This window comes from Dasypus novemcinctus, chromosome 7 (assembly GCF_030445035.2).
Source record: "Dasypus novemcinctus isolate mDasNov1 chromosome 7, mDasNov1.1.hap2, whole genome shotgun sequence".
Taxonomy (NCBI): Eukaryota; Metazoa; Chordata; class Mammalia; order Cingulata; family Dasypodidae; genus Dasypus; species Dasypus novemcinctus.
The window spans coordinates 39,674,746-39,690,885 of record NC_080679.1 but is presented as its reverse complement, the minus strand read 5'-3'; the positions used below and the strand labels follow the sequence as shown (position 1 = coordinate 39,690,885).

At 35.9% G+C, this 16,140-nt stretch overlaps 1 protein-coding gene across 6 annotated transcripts in view; it reads left to right on the top strand.

Annotated features, from left to right (window-relative positions):
• The window catches only part of PARD3B (par-3 family cell polarity regulator beta), a 1,119,500-nt gene that overhangs the window by 653,783 nt on the left and 449,577 nt on the right, over positions 1-16,140 (top strand). For all 6 annotated transcript variants that reach the window (XM_058300305.2, XM_058300306.2, XM_058300307.2 and 3 more), the window contains exon 11: positions 9,780-9,965. In XM_058300305.2, the coding sequence (XP_058156288.1) occupies positions 9,780-9,965 (186 nt within the window). The remainder of the gene's footprint in view (positions 1-9,779; positions 9,966-16,140) is intronic.

Sequence of the window (16,140 nt, the reverse complement as noted above, 5' to 3'; positions counted from 1 at the left end):
TTCTGTGACTATAGAACTTCTTAAAATCTTAAGAAAGCTACCAGTGATTCAGCTCTCTATATAAGAAACTTCCCAGTTCAAAACTCAAAAGAGTGTAACTTCTTATAAGGAAACTAAATGTCATTTATTCCCTTTTATGGAATAAGGACTCCTTCATTCTAAAAGTTTCTGAATAAACATACTGTTCTGCATTTTTGAAACCTAGCATGAGACTATGCTTTCCTTCTGTGACACTCTTTTATTGTTTATTCTAATTATGAAATATGTCACATACACAAAAATGTGATGTAGAAATAATGGAAATAGAGGGTTTAACCATGAGGTCCTGTGGCATCTCTAGAGCCTTGTTCATGACCTACAAGATTTCTGTGTGAAGCTTTTTCTGTCCTCTGCTCCACTCCTTTCTAACCAGTCTTTCCCATTGTTCTCTAATATAACATTTCTTTAAATATATTCAAGGGAACACTTTTCCTATAATATGTTTCATGCAAAGGTATGTCCGATGTTCAAGTGAGTCTGGGAAACCTGGTATACTCTTTCTCCCTCTTGGAAATTCTAAATATGATTAACCTTTTAAAGGCTCTGAGAAGTCCTAAAATAAATCTTCTCCCCAGAATTTTTCATGATAGAAACATTCATGCCACCCCCCATGCAATAACTGCGTATTTGGCCTGAGACTGATGCAAGTCTTAGAAGGAACCTCTTTGATTGGCTTAGTTGGATTCTGAAAGCCTTATTGGGCACCACCTTGGACCGGACTGCCTCAGGAAGCACTAGCATCCTGTGGACTGGCCGTGATGTCTTCAGAAGACACTGCAAATTCACCCAGAGCTTCATTGTAGGCAGGGAGGGCCCCATAACTGGCATGCTCAGTTCACTGAGGTGCTGCATAATTTTTTATATATGTTTAGCTTATGTCCTTGATGGTTGTGTTGTTTTTTAAAGGATTTAAGTGCAGATGACCTGGCATACAAATATTTGTGATGACAAAGACATTGGAAGTATTTCACCTAGGAACTCAGCTTCCCTTGTGGGTCTACTTCTCCTAAGGTCAGGTCCATTATGCTTCCTTTGTAGATCATTAAATTATTACAATCATATTGTTTGTTCTTGAATCTTATGTTCATATACAAGCATGAATTCATGAATTTTAATCACAGAATTAGTGCATGTAAAATACTTAAGACGTTTTAAATCAGTTTTCTCTAATCCACTTTTAACAGGAGGGAATAAAAACAAAACAAAAAACTAATGTTCCCAATATTAATAAAATAACTGCTAGTTTTCTAAAAATCCATGCTGTCTGAATTATAAAATATTAATTTATTTTACATTTGATGGCACAAATATATTTATTTAATCTTGTTTGAGAAGGAACAAAAATTGCCAGGGCCATTAAACTGTTAAATTTGCCTTTCTTTCAAGTATATCTATTGGTGAGTTGGCTTATAGAAATCTTAACTCTAAATTTCTTTACTTTTGTTAGTTTTAATCTCTGACTTAGTGTTACATTAAGGTCCTTTTATACTGGACAGGCAATAAAAAATCGTTATTTTTGACCTTTGTTTTCTGGTTTTAGATTAATCCTTTACTTAAAATAGAGTTTTGATAAATGCAGTAGATCAGCTCTTGCTTCAGTAGTTTTTTTTCCCTCCACCCTGTTTTAGGGGGATGGATACTGAAAAAAATAAATATATATATATTTTTAAACATGTAAAAAGATTAGTGTCTCCATTACAAGTATTTTGTAGAATTTTCTTCTTTTGGATGTTTTGTTAAAATTATTTAAAAATAAGAATATGCACTTAGGGAGACCACATAAGACCACATTAAGTATTTAAAATATTGACTTTTGCGCTAACTGGAAGAACATACATTTTAAAAATGTTCTTCAATAACAAGTAAATATCAGTATTGCTTATATTTTGGTCTTTGAAACTTTTCTCCTACTTATCACGACATTAACTTATTTTTTTTAATTTAAATAATTGATAGATAATATTGAGCTGTGGATTAAATGCAATAATCTAGAGAATAACCCAAAAGACTTTGAAAAAATGTTTAGCATTTTGGTCTCTGATTCCTTTTTGAGATTTGCCTATATTGTCAGGAGGGCAAAATACTTTAAAAAATAATCGCAAAGAGTTCTGCAGATTGCATTTATATGTTAGCAACAGAAGGGTAAAAGTCCTTTACCATTTATTGAAATGATCATCCTTAAATCACCATTTACCTTGTCATGGGCCTCATCTTTTTCTTTTCTTTACTCTCCAAAAACTACAAACTAAAATAAAATGACACCCTACTGTTGGAATGAGCCTCTGATTCCTGCTCTAGGAATTCACATTCTGAATTTTATATAATCCCATTGGCCAAAAGCCTTTCATGTTTATAATAGCTACCTACTGCTTTTTTAGAAGATTAAAAATTTTCAGAAAATTAAGTGTCTTCCAGGTGTCTTATTCCTTTCATTGTTGTAAAAATTTATTTAGCTGCAACAAAAGTTTCATCACCTTAAATTCCTTAGAATTTACTTAGGCAAAAGTTAACAAGCTTGTTATAAAATATCCTGGCAGGATTGCCAGGTATAGCTTTTACTTTATATTTAAAAAATCATATTCTTTTTTTTTCTTAAAGCCCTTTTGTTTGACTTTTGGTAATTGACAAAATGATTGCATGTGAAACATAACTCTTGCATAACGTAAGCTACTCACAACACAGACTAATTACACATTTGGGAGGCAAGGCAGAGACATCCAAGGCTTGCTTGTGATGAGCCTAGAGCATAGCCTTTAATGAAATGAGGGCCATAAAAGGTTCAGCATGGATGCTTTCAGGGCTGACCTGGGCTTCTGGGAAATTGAACATTGGCCCTGCGGACCAGTGCATTCCCCTGAGCTTTTGAAAGGCTGGGTTATTACCACTTGCATGCGTGAATCAAGTGCTGCTTTGTGATACAAGAACATTTGTGATTCCAGAGACGGCCCCATTTGGAACACTCTTAAGTTAATAATATGGATGCCTCCCTCGTTATCCATCTTCCTGCCTCTCTTGCTTCCTCTCACTCCAAGTAATTACTTTTGATATTTTTGTTTTATAAAAATGGTTAGAATATCTAATAAGTCCTATTGTGTCGGACATATTTTTTCTTTCCTATTCTTCAAACTTATTCCTTCCTCTCTAGATAAAATCGTGAAAGAAACAAAAGTGACTTTCCATGTTGTTCAATAAACTCTTTTTGCTAATTATGTTCTATAGAGACTGGATGTTTCACGTAACAGTGTGTAGCACATAGTAGGTGCTTGATAAAGATTTGTTGAAGGAAGATGGTTTGGACAGAGCAACTCATCACTCAGTCTGGAATGGACCAGTCTTCTATCTCCATTCCAGCTGTGACAAGTCATTCACTATGCTTGGAAGAGAAGAGACATTACAGAGAACAAAACGAGAATGGGGAAATGGGAAGAGAAATAAATGAATGGGGGGGAGAAGAAAAAATATGTAATTTATGATAATAGGATAACAATCTAGGAACTTAAAATTTGAATAAAAGACAATCAAGTGTTCAGACTAGGGCTAGACAAGATAAGTTATTAAAGATGGCTTATAAAATTAAAAATTATGAAATATATGGCAATACTATTTTACCCTCACTAGAATGGCTACTATTTAAAAAATGAAACAGAAAATAACAAGTGTAGGAGATAGAGATATTCATTGTTGGTGAGAATGTAAAATGGTGCAGCTGCTGTGGAAAACAGTCTGGTGGTTCCTCAGAAAGTAAAATATAGAATTATCATATAATGCAGCAATCTTCTAGGTATATATTTAAAAGAATTGAAAGCAGGGACTCGAGCAGATATTTGTGCATGGATGTTCCTAACTACGTTAGTCACATTTGTCAAAAGATGGAAGCAACCCAAGTGTCCATTAACAGATGAATGGATTAAAAAAAAAATGGTTGTATATACCTACAATGGAGTATTAGCAGAATGAAGTTCTGATGCATGCTACAACATAGAGGAATACTGAAGACATCATGTTGAATGAAATAAGCCAGATGTAAATAGACAAAATATATGATCTCACTGATATGAAATAATTAGAATAAGCAAATTCACAGTAATAAACTAGAATAATACAAGTTACCAGGAGCCAGGGTGGGGAGAGGAAATAGGGAGTGAATGTTTAATGATTCAGTGTTTCTGTTTGGGGTGATGGAAAAGTTTTGGTAATGAATGGTGGTAATGGTAGCACAACATTGTAACTACAATAATACCACTAAATTATTTATGAATATGGTTAAAAGAGGGAAATTTTAGGTTGTAAATGCATTACTTGAAAATTAGGGAAAAAAACCCACATAAACTGGCAACATAAACAGTGAACCCTAAGTATAAACTATGGACTATGGTTGGTAGTATAATTATAATAATACTGTTGCATCAATTATAACAAAGAAACTACAGTAATACAAAGTGTTAATAATAGGGAAAACTGTGTGTGATGTGAGGGATATATAGAAACTATTTTCTTCATGATTTTTCTGGAAACCTACAACTTCTCTAATACAAAATAACTTTTTACAAAGGCAATTAACATGTAAAACTTGGTTTTGCTTTTGATTTTTTTTTTATTTAATAAAAATAATGCCTATATATGTATATCATAGCACTGTTTTCCAAACTACAAATAGTGGCCCATTATTCATGATGGGAATTTAGTAGGTTGTAACTGACTTAAAAGTAAAATAAAATAGCATAGAAGATACTAGAATGCATTGTTCTCTAGGTAAAGTCTGATGAAGCTGTTGTTTATATATTTGTGTATATGTATATATGTGAATGTATGGATGAATGTTAAGAGTCATACTTAAGCACTTATCTACATTGCATCCATACTTATAGATATGCATACATACATTCATATATATGTCGCTTTGGGTACCAGATCCCAGTGCTTCCCAAACTTGATGAAATGTACCATAAATATTGCTGCATGCAGTGTTCATTTGTGATATGAGGTATATGAGGTAATTTAAAACTGTGAACAGACCAGTGTCCTTCAAAAATTAGGAGCTATGACATATCTTAGTGTTTTCACTGAGCAGGGTTATAATTTCTCCTAGGAGCAGGGATTATGGCATCAAAAAAGAATTTGGATATATTGTTTCTATGGTTCCTTAGCACTGTGATACTTTGCACTTTCATAATTATTTTTAATACAAAAATTATTTTTCAGACATTTTAGTAAATGAAATCTAGGATAGTAAGTAAAATGTAGTGCCAGCAATTTATTAATTTGCATATTTATATGTATATTTAGACATATACAAACCCATTAATACATATTGACAGATATGTAATATGCCTATTGTTGGACATGCACTCATATATATATATATATATACACACACACATACATATTCATTCAAAAATATGTATTCAATGCCTGTTTTTGTGTCTGGTACCATTTAAGCACCAGCAATACATTGGCAGAAAAGAAAAACAAACAAACCCAGAACAATATAGAAGCCCCTGCATTTAAGAAGCATTATGGGGAAGTGGAATTGGTTCAACTGATAGAGTGTCGCCTACCACATGGAGGTCCAGGGTTCAAATCCAGGGCCTCCTGACCCATGTAGTGAGCTGGCCCATGCACAGTGCTGATGTGTGCAAGGGGTGCCATGCCATGCAGGGGTATCCCCCGTGTAGGGGAGCCCCATGTGGAAGGAGTGCACCCCGTAAGGAGAGCTGCCCCATGCAAAAAAAGTGCAGCCTGCCCAGGAGTGGCGCCACACACACAGAGAGCTGACACGGCAAGATGCTACAACAAGAGACACAGATTCCAAGTGCCACTAACAAGAATCTAAACGGACGCAGAAGAACACACAGCGAATGGAAACAGAAAGCAGACAATGGGGCGGGAAGGGGAAGGGGGGAGAAATAAAACAATTTTTTAAATAAAAAAATTTTTTTTTGAAAAATAAGCTAACATATACAGTGTGCAGTAAATGCCATGGAGAAAAACAAAGCAGGATAATGTATGTTGGCAGTTAAGAGGTGGGAGGACATTAATGCATATTTAAATAGAATGTCGGGGAAGACCTCATTGATAAGTTGACATCTGACAGAGAATTGAAGGAAGCGAGGGAACAAGCCTTCAAGAATTTAGGGGAAGAAGATTCAAAGCAGAGGGAGGAAATACTATGTGTGGGGAGAAGAGTGCAGGCCATAATGAAGCAGAGCAAGAGGGCCAGGATGGCAGTGTGGAGCAAGGAGAGGAGATGAGGTCAGAGAGGAGAAGGAAGGATCAGGCAGACCAGGTTACAGAGCAGTTGTAAGACCTGGTAAAGACTTTGGCTTTTTTCTCTGAGTAAGGTGGCACGTCACTAGAAGGTTTGAGCATTGGTTTTAATAGGACCACTCTAGCTGCACAGTTGAGAAATAGCCCCAAGAGAAAAAAGTGTAAGAAGGAAGACAGAGGAGGCTATTACAGATACTATCAGGTGAGAAGCGGGGGTGGAGATGATTAGGGTGATAGGATCCTGGATGTACTTTTAAGGTAGAATTGACAGGAGTTGCTGATAGGCTGGATGAGGAAGGGGAGACAAGTAAGGAACCAGCTATGATGTCGAAGTCTCTGGCTTGTGCGTCTGGAACTATAGAGCTGCCATTTACTCTCATGGGAAAGAATTCAGAAGGAGCAAGTTTAAGGGCTTATTGATTTGGCTGTGATATTTTCAAGGTAGAAATTCTGATGGTGTTGCCCGCTACCAAGTTGGTTATATGAGTCTATATTGTAGGAGCTAAATATCCAATAATGTAGAAGATAGCGCCACACAGGAAAAAATTATCAAGACCCAAACGTCAATTGTGCTTGACTTGGGGATCCTGTATTCCTAGGCTGGGGCAGGTGCTGGGGCATTGGATATAGATGTGTGCAGTTAGGGCATTTGAGCAGCCACCCTGGCCATGGCTGTAGGAAGTGAGCAAATTTTTATCTAAAAACATGACATCTAGTGGCAAAACGTAAAAAATAATGAAAATAAAATAAATGAAATTCATAAGATTTCCCTTATTACACAAACCTCATCTCTGAATTTTTTGTTCCTCTGAGTATCTGTGGGTAAACAAAAGCAAGGGAGATTACCAACAGAGTGTCCTGAGAGACAGGAAACCAGGGAGGGTCTAAGGTCTGGATGTGCCACTGCCTAAGGCTCACCATATAAATAAAGACCTGCATTTGGGGCACTAAATGTACTTTATACCTCTTCCCATCCTGCTACAAAATGTCTGCAAGATTTGAGCATAATTATCAGAGTCGCTGGTTGAACCAAGATTATTGGAGGGAACCAGTCAGCATATTGATTTTTTTATACATTAGGTAAGGGGACATTTATTTCTAAGAGAGGAAACAGCTGTGTTAACTACTGTAATGGCTTCCTTCATCATTGGGAGGTTTGCTATTATTAGAGACCACTAATTACTGCCTAAGCATGGGGCAGCATAAGATATAAAATATTACTGGAGTTGGGCGGAGAACATAAAATTGGATAATGTCTTGCTGTCAATATGGAAAGCTATCTTGGAATTTCTTGTGATCAGGTCAAGTTTTGGTGGTTCACGGAAGTTGGGACACAAGGGCACCCTATAGTGTAGCAGTTAAGAGCCTAACATGGGAGGTGCACTACTTGGGTTCCACAGGTTGACAAGTCTTGAGGACTCTAAGCATGGCACTTATCTGCTGTGTACCTCAGTTTCCTTATCTGTGAGATGGGCGTGATAATAAACCCCATAGGGTTGTTATGAAGAGTTAGCATATTAATTTGTATAAAGTACTTAGAACAGGGCAACTAGTTTATTGTTCTTTGTTGTATTTTTGGTTCTCAGATGTCAAGGGCTTAAGTTGTGTCCATTCAAAAGAAAACCTATTTTGTTTCTGCCACCTATATAGTAAGTGAAAGGTGTTAGTGCAAGTAGTGATTATTGATCTTATTAACTATTAAACATACTGCTAAAAGGAAACCAATTCAATTATAGAATAAAATAGTTTGAAGACCTAACTCAAACAAACTAGTCCCTGTGTCCCTTTGTCTATGATAGATAAAAGGCCAGGGAAACTTTCTAGTTATTTTTCTTAAAACGGTATTCACAAACCTAAAGTAAGAATAGCTGCTCTTTAATTTACACTTTAATTCGGTGGAACTTTATTAGACTGAAATTAACCAAATCCCAAAGAGACCTAGAAACATAAATGATTATAAAATGCTATGGATTCTAAATTGGGCATTTTGGAGAACAAAGAGGAAGGCTAATAATTTGCATTTGGTATTTAATTCTGGCATACCACTGGAAAAAATGTCTGAATCACTGGGAGCTGTTTCTTAAATAATATCAGTTTGTTGAAAGAGCTAACCTGTAATGGGTTTATTAAATTAAGCAATAAAGTTTAATTTGTTTGAAGCAACCTATTGTCAGACTCTTTGCAGCTAACTTCATTTACAATAAAATGAAATGAAGGGACTATTCCTTTAAAAGTTAGATGTAGCTTTTCTTTATTTTGGTAGGGTTGAGAATGCCATGTCATAACCAGTGGACTGGCTATGATCAGACCCTTAATTCTGTTCTAATTATAGGTCCTTTACTACTTCTGATTTTATAGCTGTTATTTTGTGACTGACATTCAAACATTCACAGTAATTTTTTAAATATGTAATTTTATATAAGAACCCCCTCCAAGTGACCTTAAGATGAGAGTCCCTAGACATAATTATAGAGAGGAAGGAACTACTGACCTAGAATGAGTTGATGGTTTCCAGGGATATCTCATTTTCAAATTTTTCAATTAAACCCTATGGCAGAGTTTCACATTTCTGCAAACTTAAGAGGGATACGGAAAAAGCATCTATAGAGATTACCATGTGGCCAGCACTTTTCTATTTCTACTGCTACATATATTTAAAAAGTAGGGATCAAATATTACCCACATCCCTGGAGACCTGGATCCTAACTAATGAGTCTTTTGCCACCATATTGTTTTTTTTGTGTGTGTGTGTGTTTAGTATAACTATGCTTGTGATTAGGTGTCATTTTAAACAAGTACATAAACATTGTGTTTAATTTTTATTTAGATTGAAAAACTGAATACAAATAAGTTCTACTCCCCAAATATATAGGTTTGATATGAGTTTTGACAAAAAAAATTAATTCACTGTTATGCATTATAAATCACATTTCTCTAACTTTAAAGGAATTTTTTTTTCCAGTGATCTCTTTTCTATTGACAGCACAAAAAATGTTGCCTACGTGGTGATATGTTTTAAATTACATAAGACTTATATTTCCTTGACATCTTAACATGTTTCTCCATTAAGCTTTGTTTCTTCAGCTGTATAATGAAAGTGTTGAAACTAGATTATCTATAAGGTCCTTTCTGGTACCTAAGATTCCCTAAGTCTGAAGTCCAGCCTTTTTAATTATTAAGAATGTTCTACTGAATTTCCAAATGCTTATGCCATGTTTCAAATTACGTGACCCTGCCTTGCCATGTGATCTTCTCTGTTGACCATCACCATATATTATTTCCTGAGAACTCTTCTCCCTTTCTATGGAAGTGGTGGTGGCCCCTTGCAGAGAGAGAACACGGGTTTTTGCAACATTACAGTTTATAGAGGTGCAATCATCCCGCCTTGCCGATTGGATGTGGGTTTGGCAATCTAAGAGTGTAAAATATTAATCTGCATCCTGCCCTTCTCCCTTTTCATGTGCATCTTCCAGAAAGGAGAACCTGACTGTTATGCACTCTCCCAGGAGACAACAGAGCAACTCACCTTCGAGATCCCCCTAAATGACTCAGGCTCAGCTGGTCTTGGGGTGAGCTTGAAAGGGAATAAATCCCGAGAAACTGGAACAGACTTGGGGATTTTTATCAAATCCATCATCCATGGAGGTGCAGCTTTTAAGGTGAGTAGGAATGATGTTTTCACAGCAGCACGAAGCCATTTAGAGACTAGTCTTGGGGACTGGAAGTAGAAAATAGCTGAGGACTTTAGACAATGGAGTCCTTCCTGCTAGAAGCAGGAAACATGTGTGAACAGATCTGGGCAACAAGGTTTTCATATCTTAAGTGGGCATTTTTATTTCTTATAGATAGTTCTAGAAAGCTGTTATAAGTAATATTCTTTTTTGCATTCCTTTTATTATTCTGTTAGAATTCCTCTGAGTTTGTAGGCTGACAGAGTTGAACCTAAAAATACACAATCAGAAAAAAGAACACTAAAAACAAATAAGCATAAGGCAGCAAATAAGAAAATTGTACTTGCAAGAATGAAAGTGCAGTGGAGCCTAAGAGTGATCGTAGTGCAAATTAAAGGCCATTTATCACAATTTATACATGTGAAGATAACATGGTGCTGGGAATGCATGTTTCCTTTGAATACTTGGATAGTTTTATACCTTTCCAGGAAAAGAGGGAGATGTGGTTCCACACTTTTACATGGAGTGGACATTGTGGTCACAGTCATTAACACAGTGTAATAATTAAGGCCGAGGCTTTGGAACTAGATTGCCTGTATTCAAATCCAGCTCCAGCACTGGCTAGCTGTGTATAGACTTGGCAAGGAATTTAACCTACTGAACCCCTATTTCCTCATCTGCAAATTGGTAATAATAACTAATATCTAATTCACAGAGTAGTAAGGATTAAATCAATTAATAAATACAAAGTGATTAAAGCGGTAAAGTGATTTCAGTCTGGGAAATACAAATTTGCAGTTCTCACCACCATCACCATCATCACCATCATCTCATGCCCTAGAATAAGACTTTTTGAATGTGAATCTTGCCTTAGCTACTCTCTGCCTCTGCGAAGGTAGGCAAGTTACTATCCTTAATATGCCTCAGTTTCCTCATTTGTACAATGAATGAAATTAGTAGTACCTGTGTCCTGGGGCTGTTGTGAGAGCTGAAAGAGAGTTTAAAGTGCTTAGCACAGTGGTGCCTATAAGCTTACAATGAACACTGGCTATTTTTTAATAATTTTGTATTAATATTATTTGCCCTCTTCTAAGCAAAAGACAAAGAAGGTCAAGTTAAACTTTATAGGAGTACCCCAGGTCCTAGAATTCTGGCTTTATTGATGTATTTGTCTCCTTATCCTTACCATTCCACTTGTTTCAGATCTAGACACTACAGTAATGTACTTTCCCTTGAAAAATAAGGAATGCGCTGTGGATATTTAACTCTTTAATTTTGTTACTTGAAACAATTAGTTCTTCTTGCATAATAATGACAATATTTGAGTAGCTTTCATCAGTAAGCCTTTATTTCCCTCACAGCTCTGCAGGGCAGCTCAGGGAGCTCTGATTCAGGCTGGAGCAGCTATGAATCACAATTCTGGTCTACTGATCCGAGACTGCTGCACACATTTTACATGCTGCTTGGACCAGAGCTTAGCCGGAGCATGTCCTTGTCAAGCCAAGATGAGATGTCAGAGGACCAGCGAAGGGGGTGAATCCTCTGAAGGCCTGGTCTCAGAATTGGCACACTGAGTCACTTCTACACACACACAAATGTCAAAGGAAAACACATGGCTGAATCCAAGGTGAAAGTTTGAGAAAGTGCACCCCACCCAAGAGGAGGCTGTGGAAGGGTGGGGTACAGAGAAGGGCAAAGAATTGGGGCCAGTCATTCAGTCTACCACACTCCCCATTCTGGCTCAGAAATACAGAATCAAGAGCCAATGGGAAATAATAGTAATAATTAACAAAAATTAACATGTATAGAGTGCTTAGAATATGCTGGACAGCATGGAAAGTGTTTTACATAGCTTATTATTCACGTTCACATTGCAATTCTATTATCATCATTCCATTTATCAAAGGGGATACTGCAGTTTACATTGGTCATTGCCTCTCCTGTGGGTACATAACCCGGAAATGGTTAAGTCAAGATTTAAACTCAGGCAAGTCTTACTCCAGAGCCTGTGCTACATTGCAGTGCAATTAAAGCTCTTTCATATTATCCATTCATATTCCCTGACAGCAGGGGGTTGTTTTGTATCATGCTTATCATCTTTAACCAAGCCACCTAAACATGTATGATATGTGTGCCCTTGAGTCCTTGGTCATGTTTGTGGGTACCAGCTTGATTATTAGTCATCTTATCCCTAATCATAGTTCTATTTGCAGAATTTTTATTCCAGGTAAAATTGAAACAAATGACTTTTTGGAAATTAAAAACAAACGTCTTGGGGTTTTTTTTAATGGACAATAACTTAAGCTCAAGCAGATATTGGCAGGGAGGTTTAATATGTGTATACATGTTTGTGTAAGTGAGTATCACCTTATGTAAGCAGTTTCTAACCGTCCTGTTTCTTGCAGAAGGATTTCACTTTCCGTTTATGTAAATTTTTTTCCTAACACTGGTCTGCTGAGTCAGACAATCACACCATTAAAAACCACTGGACAGCATATTTATAGCTGTCTATATCTGAAACTCTAAGAGGCATCACTCAAGGATTTAGCCTTGTTGTGAATGTTTAGTATCCATTTGTCTTGTTTACCTTTTGCAGTATAAAGGGGTAAAGGCTTGAGCTTTGCCAGGAAGAAATCTGATTACCCTAAGAGAAGGGTATTTTTCTATTTTCCTTCTGCTGTTGGAATAACCCACTGTTACTTCTCAGAAAATTGCCACCTGTTCTGTGATTCAGGATTATGCCTTACAAAAATTGTTTTGAGACTTTGTTCCTGTGGCTGTTCAGAAGATACAAATGTAGCAGATTGCAGTGTCCCCAGGGCAAAGGGGAGATAACCACTGGGAACAGCCACCTCAGCATCTGGTCCTAGGTTTTTACCCGAAATCAACAAAATAATCTTCCTACCAGAGCACACTCTTTTTCTCCTGACCCTTCATATCACTAATTGGTTCTCAAGGTGTTTTTCTCTTTAGGGAAGGTGGGTTTTAGAAAACGAAACTATTTTAAAAAAGTATGACCAAATTCTTCCTGTGGATTCTGTACATTATATTCTTCTGGGGGCTTCCTTTGGTATAAACAGAGAGGCTACTTTTTGCTAGGTATGAATCTCCTGAATGAATGTGACTATAATAGAAAGACTCTTTCTTTTTCCTTACCTCTCGAATTACTGTTTTATATCATTTCATCACTTATTCGAGTTACCTTTAATAGAGATGTAACTTGTAAGAGCATCCTGCTAGTTTAGAATTTACTTTTGAAAGGGTGGCCCTGATTCATTCTAAGGGCAAACTGAAGAGTACTTTGACTGTTCAGAATTACCCAAATGCTTAATACTGTCTTAGTATTTAAATTCTAGTTCTGCATGTGGGAAAGTAAAGCCAAGGAACTCTTACCTACTTGTGACAGGACACACTACCTGGCCAGCAGGCTGCTTTTGCACAAAGAACTCTTTATAGACCCCTCTGAAAAATCACTTTTAGCTCTGTATCTCTGTGTACAAAGTGGCCATTGGCCATAGCAGCCAAATCACTACTTCTTGGAGTAGTAATGCTGTTATGCCTAAACAATGATATGCATTATATATTTGTAATTTTATTTTAGTGTATGTCATTCTTCCTAGGCATTTGTCCCTGAAATACAGTGTAATTGTTTCCATAACCAAAATATACTAGATATAAGTGTGTGTGTTAAGTTCTCATGAACCAACAGCTACAATTGGAATGAAATTATGATGTTCATGAAAATGGTTTTCTAACTGGAAATTAACATGAATGTTTTATTGTTATCATTGTTAAATTAAAAAGGTGCATAGTCTTTCCTACTGTAATTTTAAAAAAGAACTTTAGAAAAAATTCCTCTTTACTCAAATCCATATAAAAATTACTTTTTTTTCTCCTGAAGCACAAATACAAGTCTTGAAAAATGGCTTAAAGACTTTAGATAGTTTCATCCTCATTTGTTAAACGTTTTGAATTCTGAGTCTGTGGCTTTCCTTTCCTTTGCTTTTGATATATTATATGTAGTGATTTTTTTTTAAAAAAGAGAACATGCATTTTGTATCTATTGATTATACTCATTTAAACTGCTTATTTTCTACCTTATGAAAGAATAACTTTTAGGAAAATCGTATAACAACCGAACAGGGATTTTAAAAGATATGTTTATGTAAGATATTCTCACACTATAGGTAAGATTAAAATTCCCATGTAGTCTGCTGTACTAGTTATGAGCAATATTTTTTATTTGAATACACTGACTTTGGGAACAGAATATGTCTTACTGAAACTTTGAACTAGTAAGGAAAAATTAAATTTTGAAGGAAATTATTGCTAAGAAAAAAATGGTATTAACAGATAGATTACTTAAAGTTCCTTAAAGAGAGAGAATGAATTTTAAAATACCTGCTATTGTTTAGAAAATTAATTAGCTAGGTTTGTGCTTAATAAATACTACTTGATGATAATGAAATTAATCGAAAGAAAAATGCCTGACATAGCTAATTGCAAATGCATGCGCTCGGAATATGAAATAGACATAATTTATGTAATTTGATTCCTGTGTGTTTAGGAAATTTGGGATGCTCCCTCTGAGAGATGTAGCATTTCATAATCTACACTATTTAGTAATGGATAGAAAAAAGAATTTTAACTAATACGGGTAATCTCAATATTTAAAAAGGACTAAAATGTGAATTCTTCATGAGTTAACTTTGGAGAGATTATGTACAGCTGTAGAATTTCCCGGAATGTGATGCTTGATCCTGAATCTCTAAGTCTCTTAGTAATATGGGACATTTAACAGCATTCAAGCTATTTAACAAGAATCCAGTCTGAATTTCTAGTGTGAGTAATTTCCACCTTCATCTTTGCTGGTATGTATAAATCATGCTGTGGATCTATAATTAATCTATCAAAGAAAGATGAAAAAGGACAGTTTCTTAAGGAATACTAATGTTAAATGATTTTTTAATCTATCTATTTTTCTTAAAATTGATAGTATTTTCTACTGGTAGGAGAACCTTGAGGATTATTACCTGTAACCAGTGTATCTCAGGCTTTTACCTCTAAAAAGAAGGCCCATACAACTTACATGTGAAAATAGGTATATTGCTACTCCTCAACTGTTAGAAGTCAAACTGTTAGAATCCCAAACCACAAATATGTGATACGTGTTATAGACAACTAAAAGCAGGAACTTTGCCTGGAAAAATTTACATTCTTTGTGGGCCCAATAAGAATTTGTCCTTAAAAAATTACTAATTTAAATATGGGGAAACTATTTACCAATTGTTTTTCCAATTATTTTTGATAAATTTACTTTTTCTCAAAAAAGCTGAAAATTTTAGTATATGTTAAATTATATAGTCAGGCTTATCATTTATGAATTTTCTGCTGTGGTTACTTTTTTTCGGTAATAACTGTTTTTTAAAGATGTAATAAAACATGACTTTTTAAACCTCTCAATACCAGCATCTGTGTATTAGTAGGTCAAAGGGGTGCTGATACAAAATATCAGAGATTGGTTGATTTTCATAAAGGCTATTTATTTGGGGTAGTTACTTCCCTCACCAAAATCATTTTCATGTGTTGGAGAAAGATGACTGCTGATGTCTGTGAGGGTTCAGGCTTCCTGGGTTCCACTGTGCTCAGCTTTGTTTTCTCCACAAGGTGAGCTGTAGACTCTCAGGTGAATGGCTCTGTCTCTCTCCCTGGGGTTTCTGCCATGTCTAAGGAGCCATCTCTATTCCTCTGTGTTATTCTCCTGGCTCAGGTCCTCTCTTCCCCGGGGCTTGCTTCTCTTTCCTCTGTGAGCTTACTTCTTTGGGCTCCAGCTTAAGACTTCAACATCAAACTCCAACACCAAAACTCCAACGTCAGAAACCCCCAACTCTGTCCTTTGCCATGCCTTTTACTGTGAGTCCCCACCAAGGGGTGGGGTCTCAATACCCTAATGATGTGGCCCACTCGAAGCCTTAATCATAACTCAGTTATGCTCAGGTACAGACCAGATTACAAACATAATCTAACATCTGTTTTTGGAATTCTTAACCATATCAAACTGCTACAATCTCTCATTGCTTTTCTTGCTCAGCTTTATTGCTTTTTCATTTTTATTTCATGCATGGAGATGCAAATAAATAAATTTGTACATGATGAATACAGT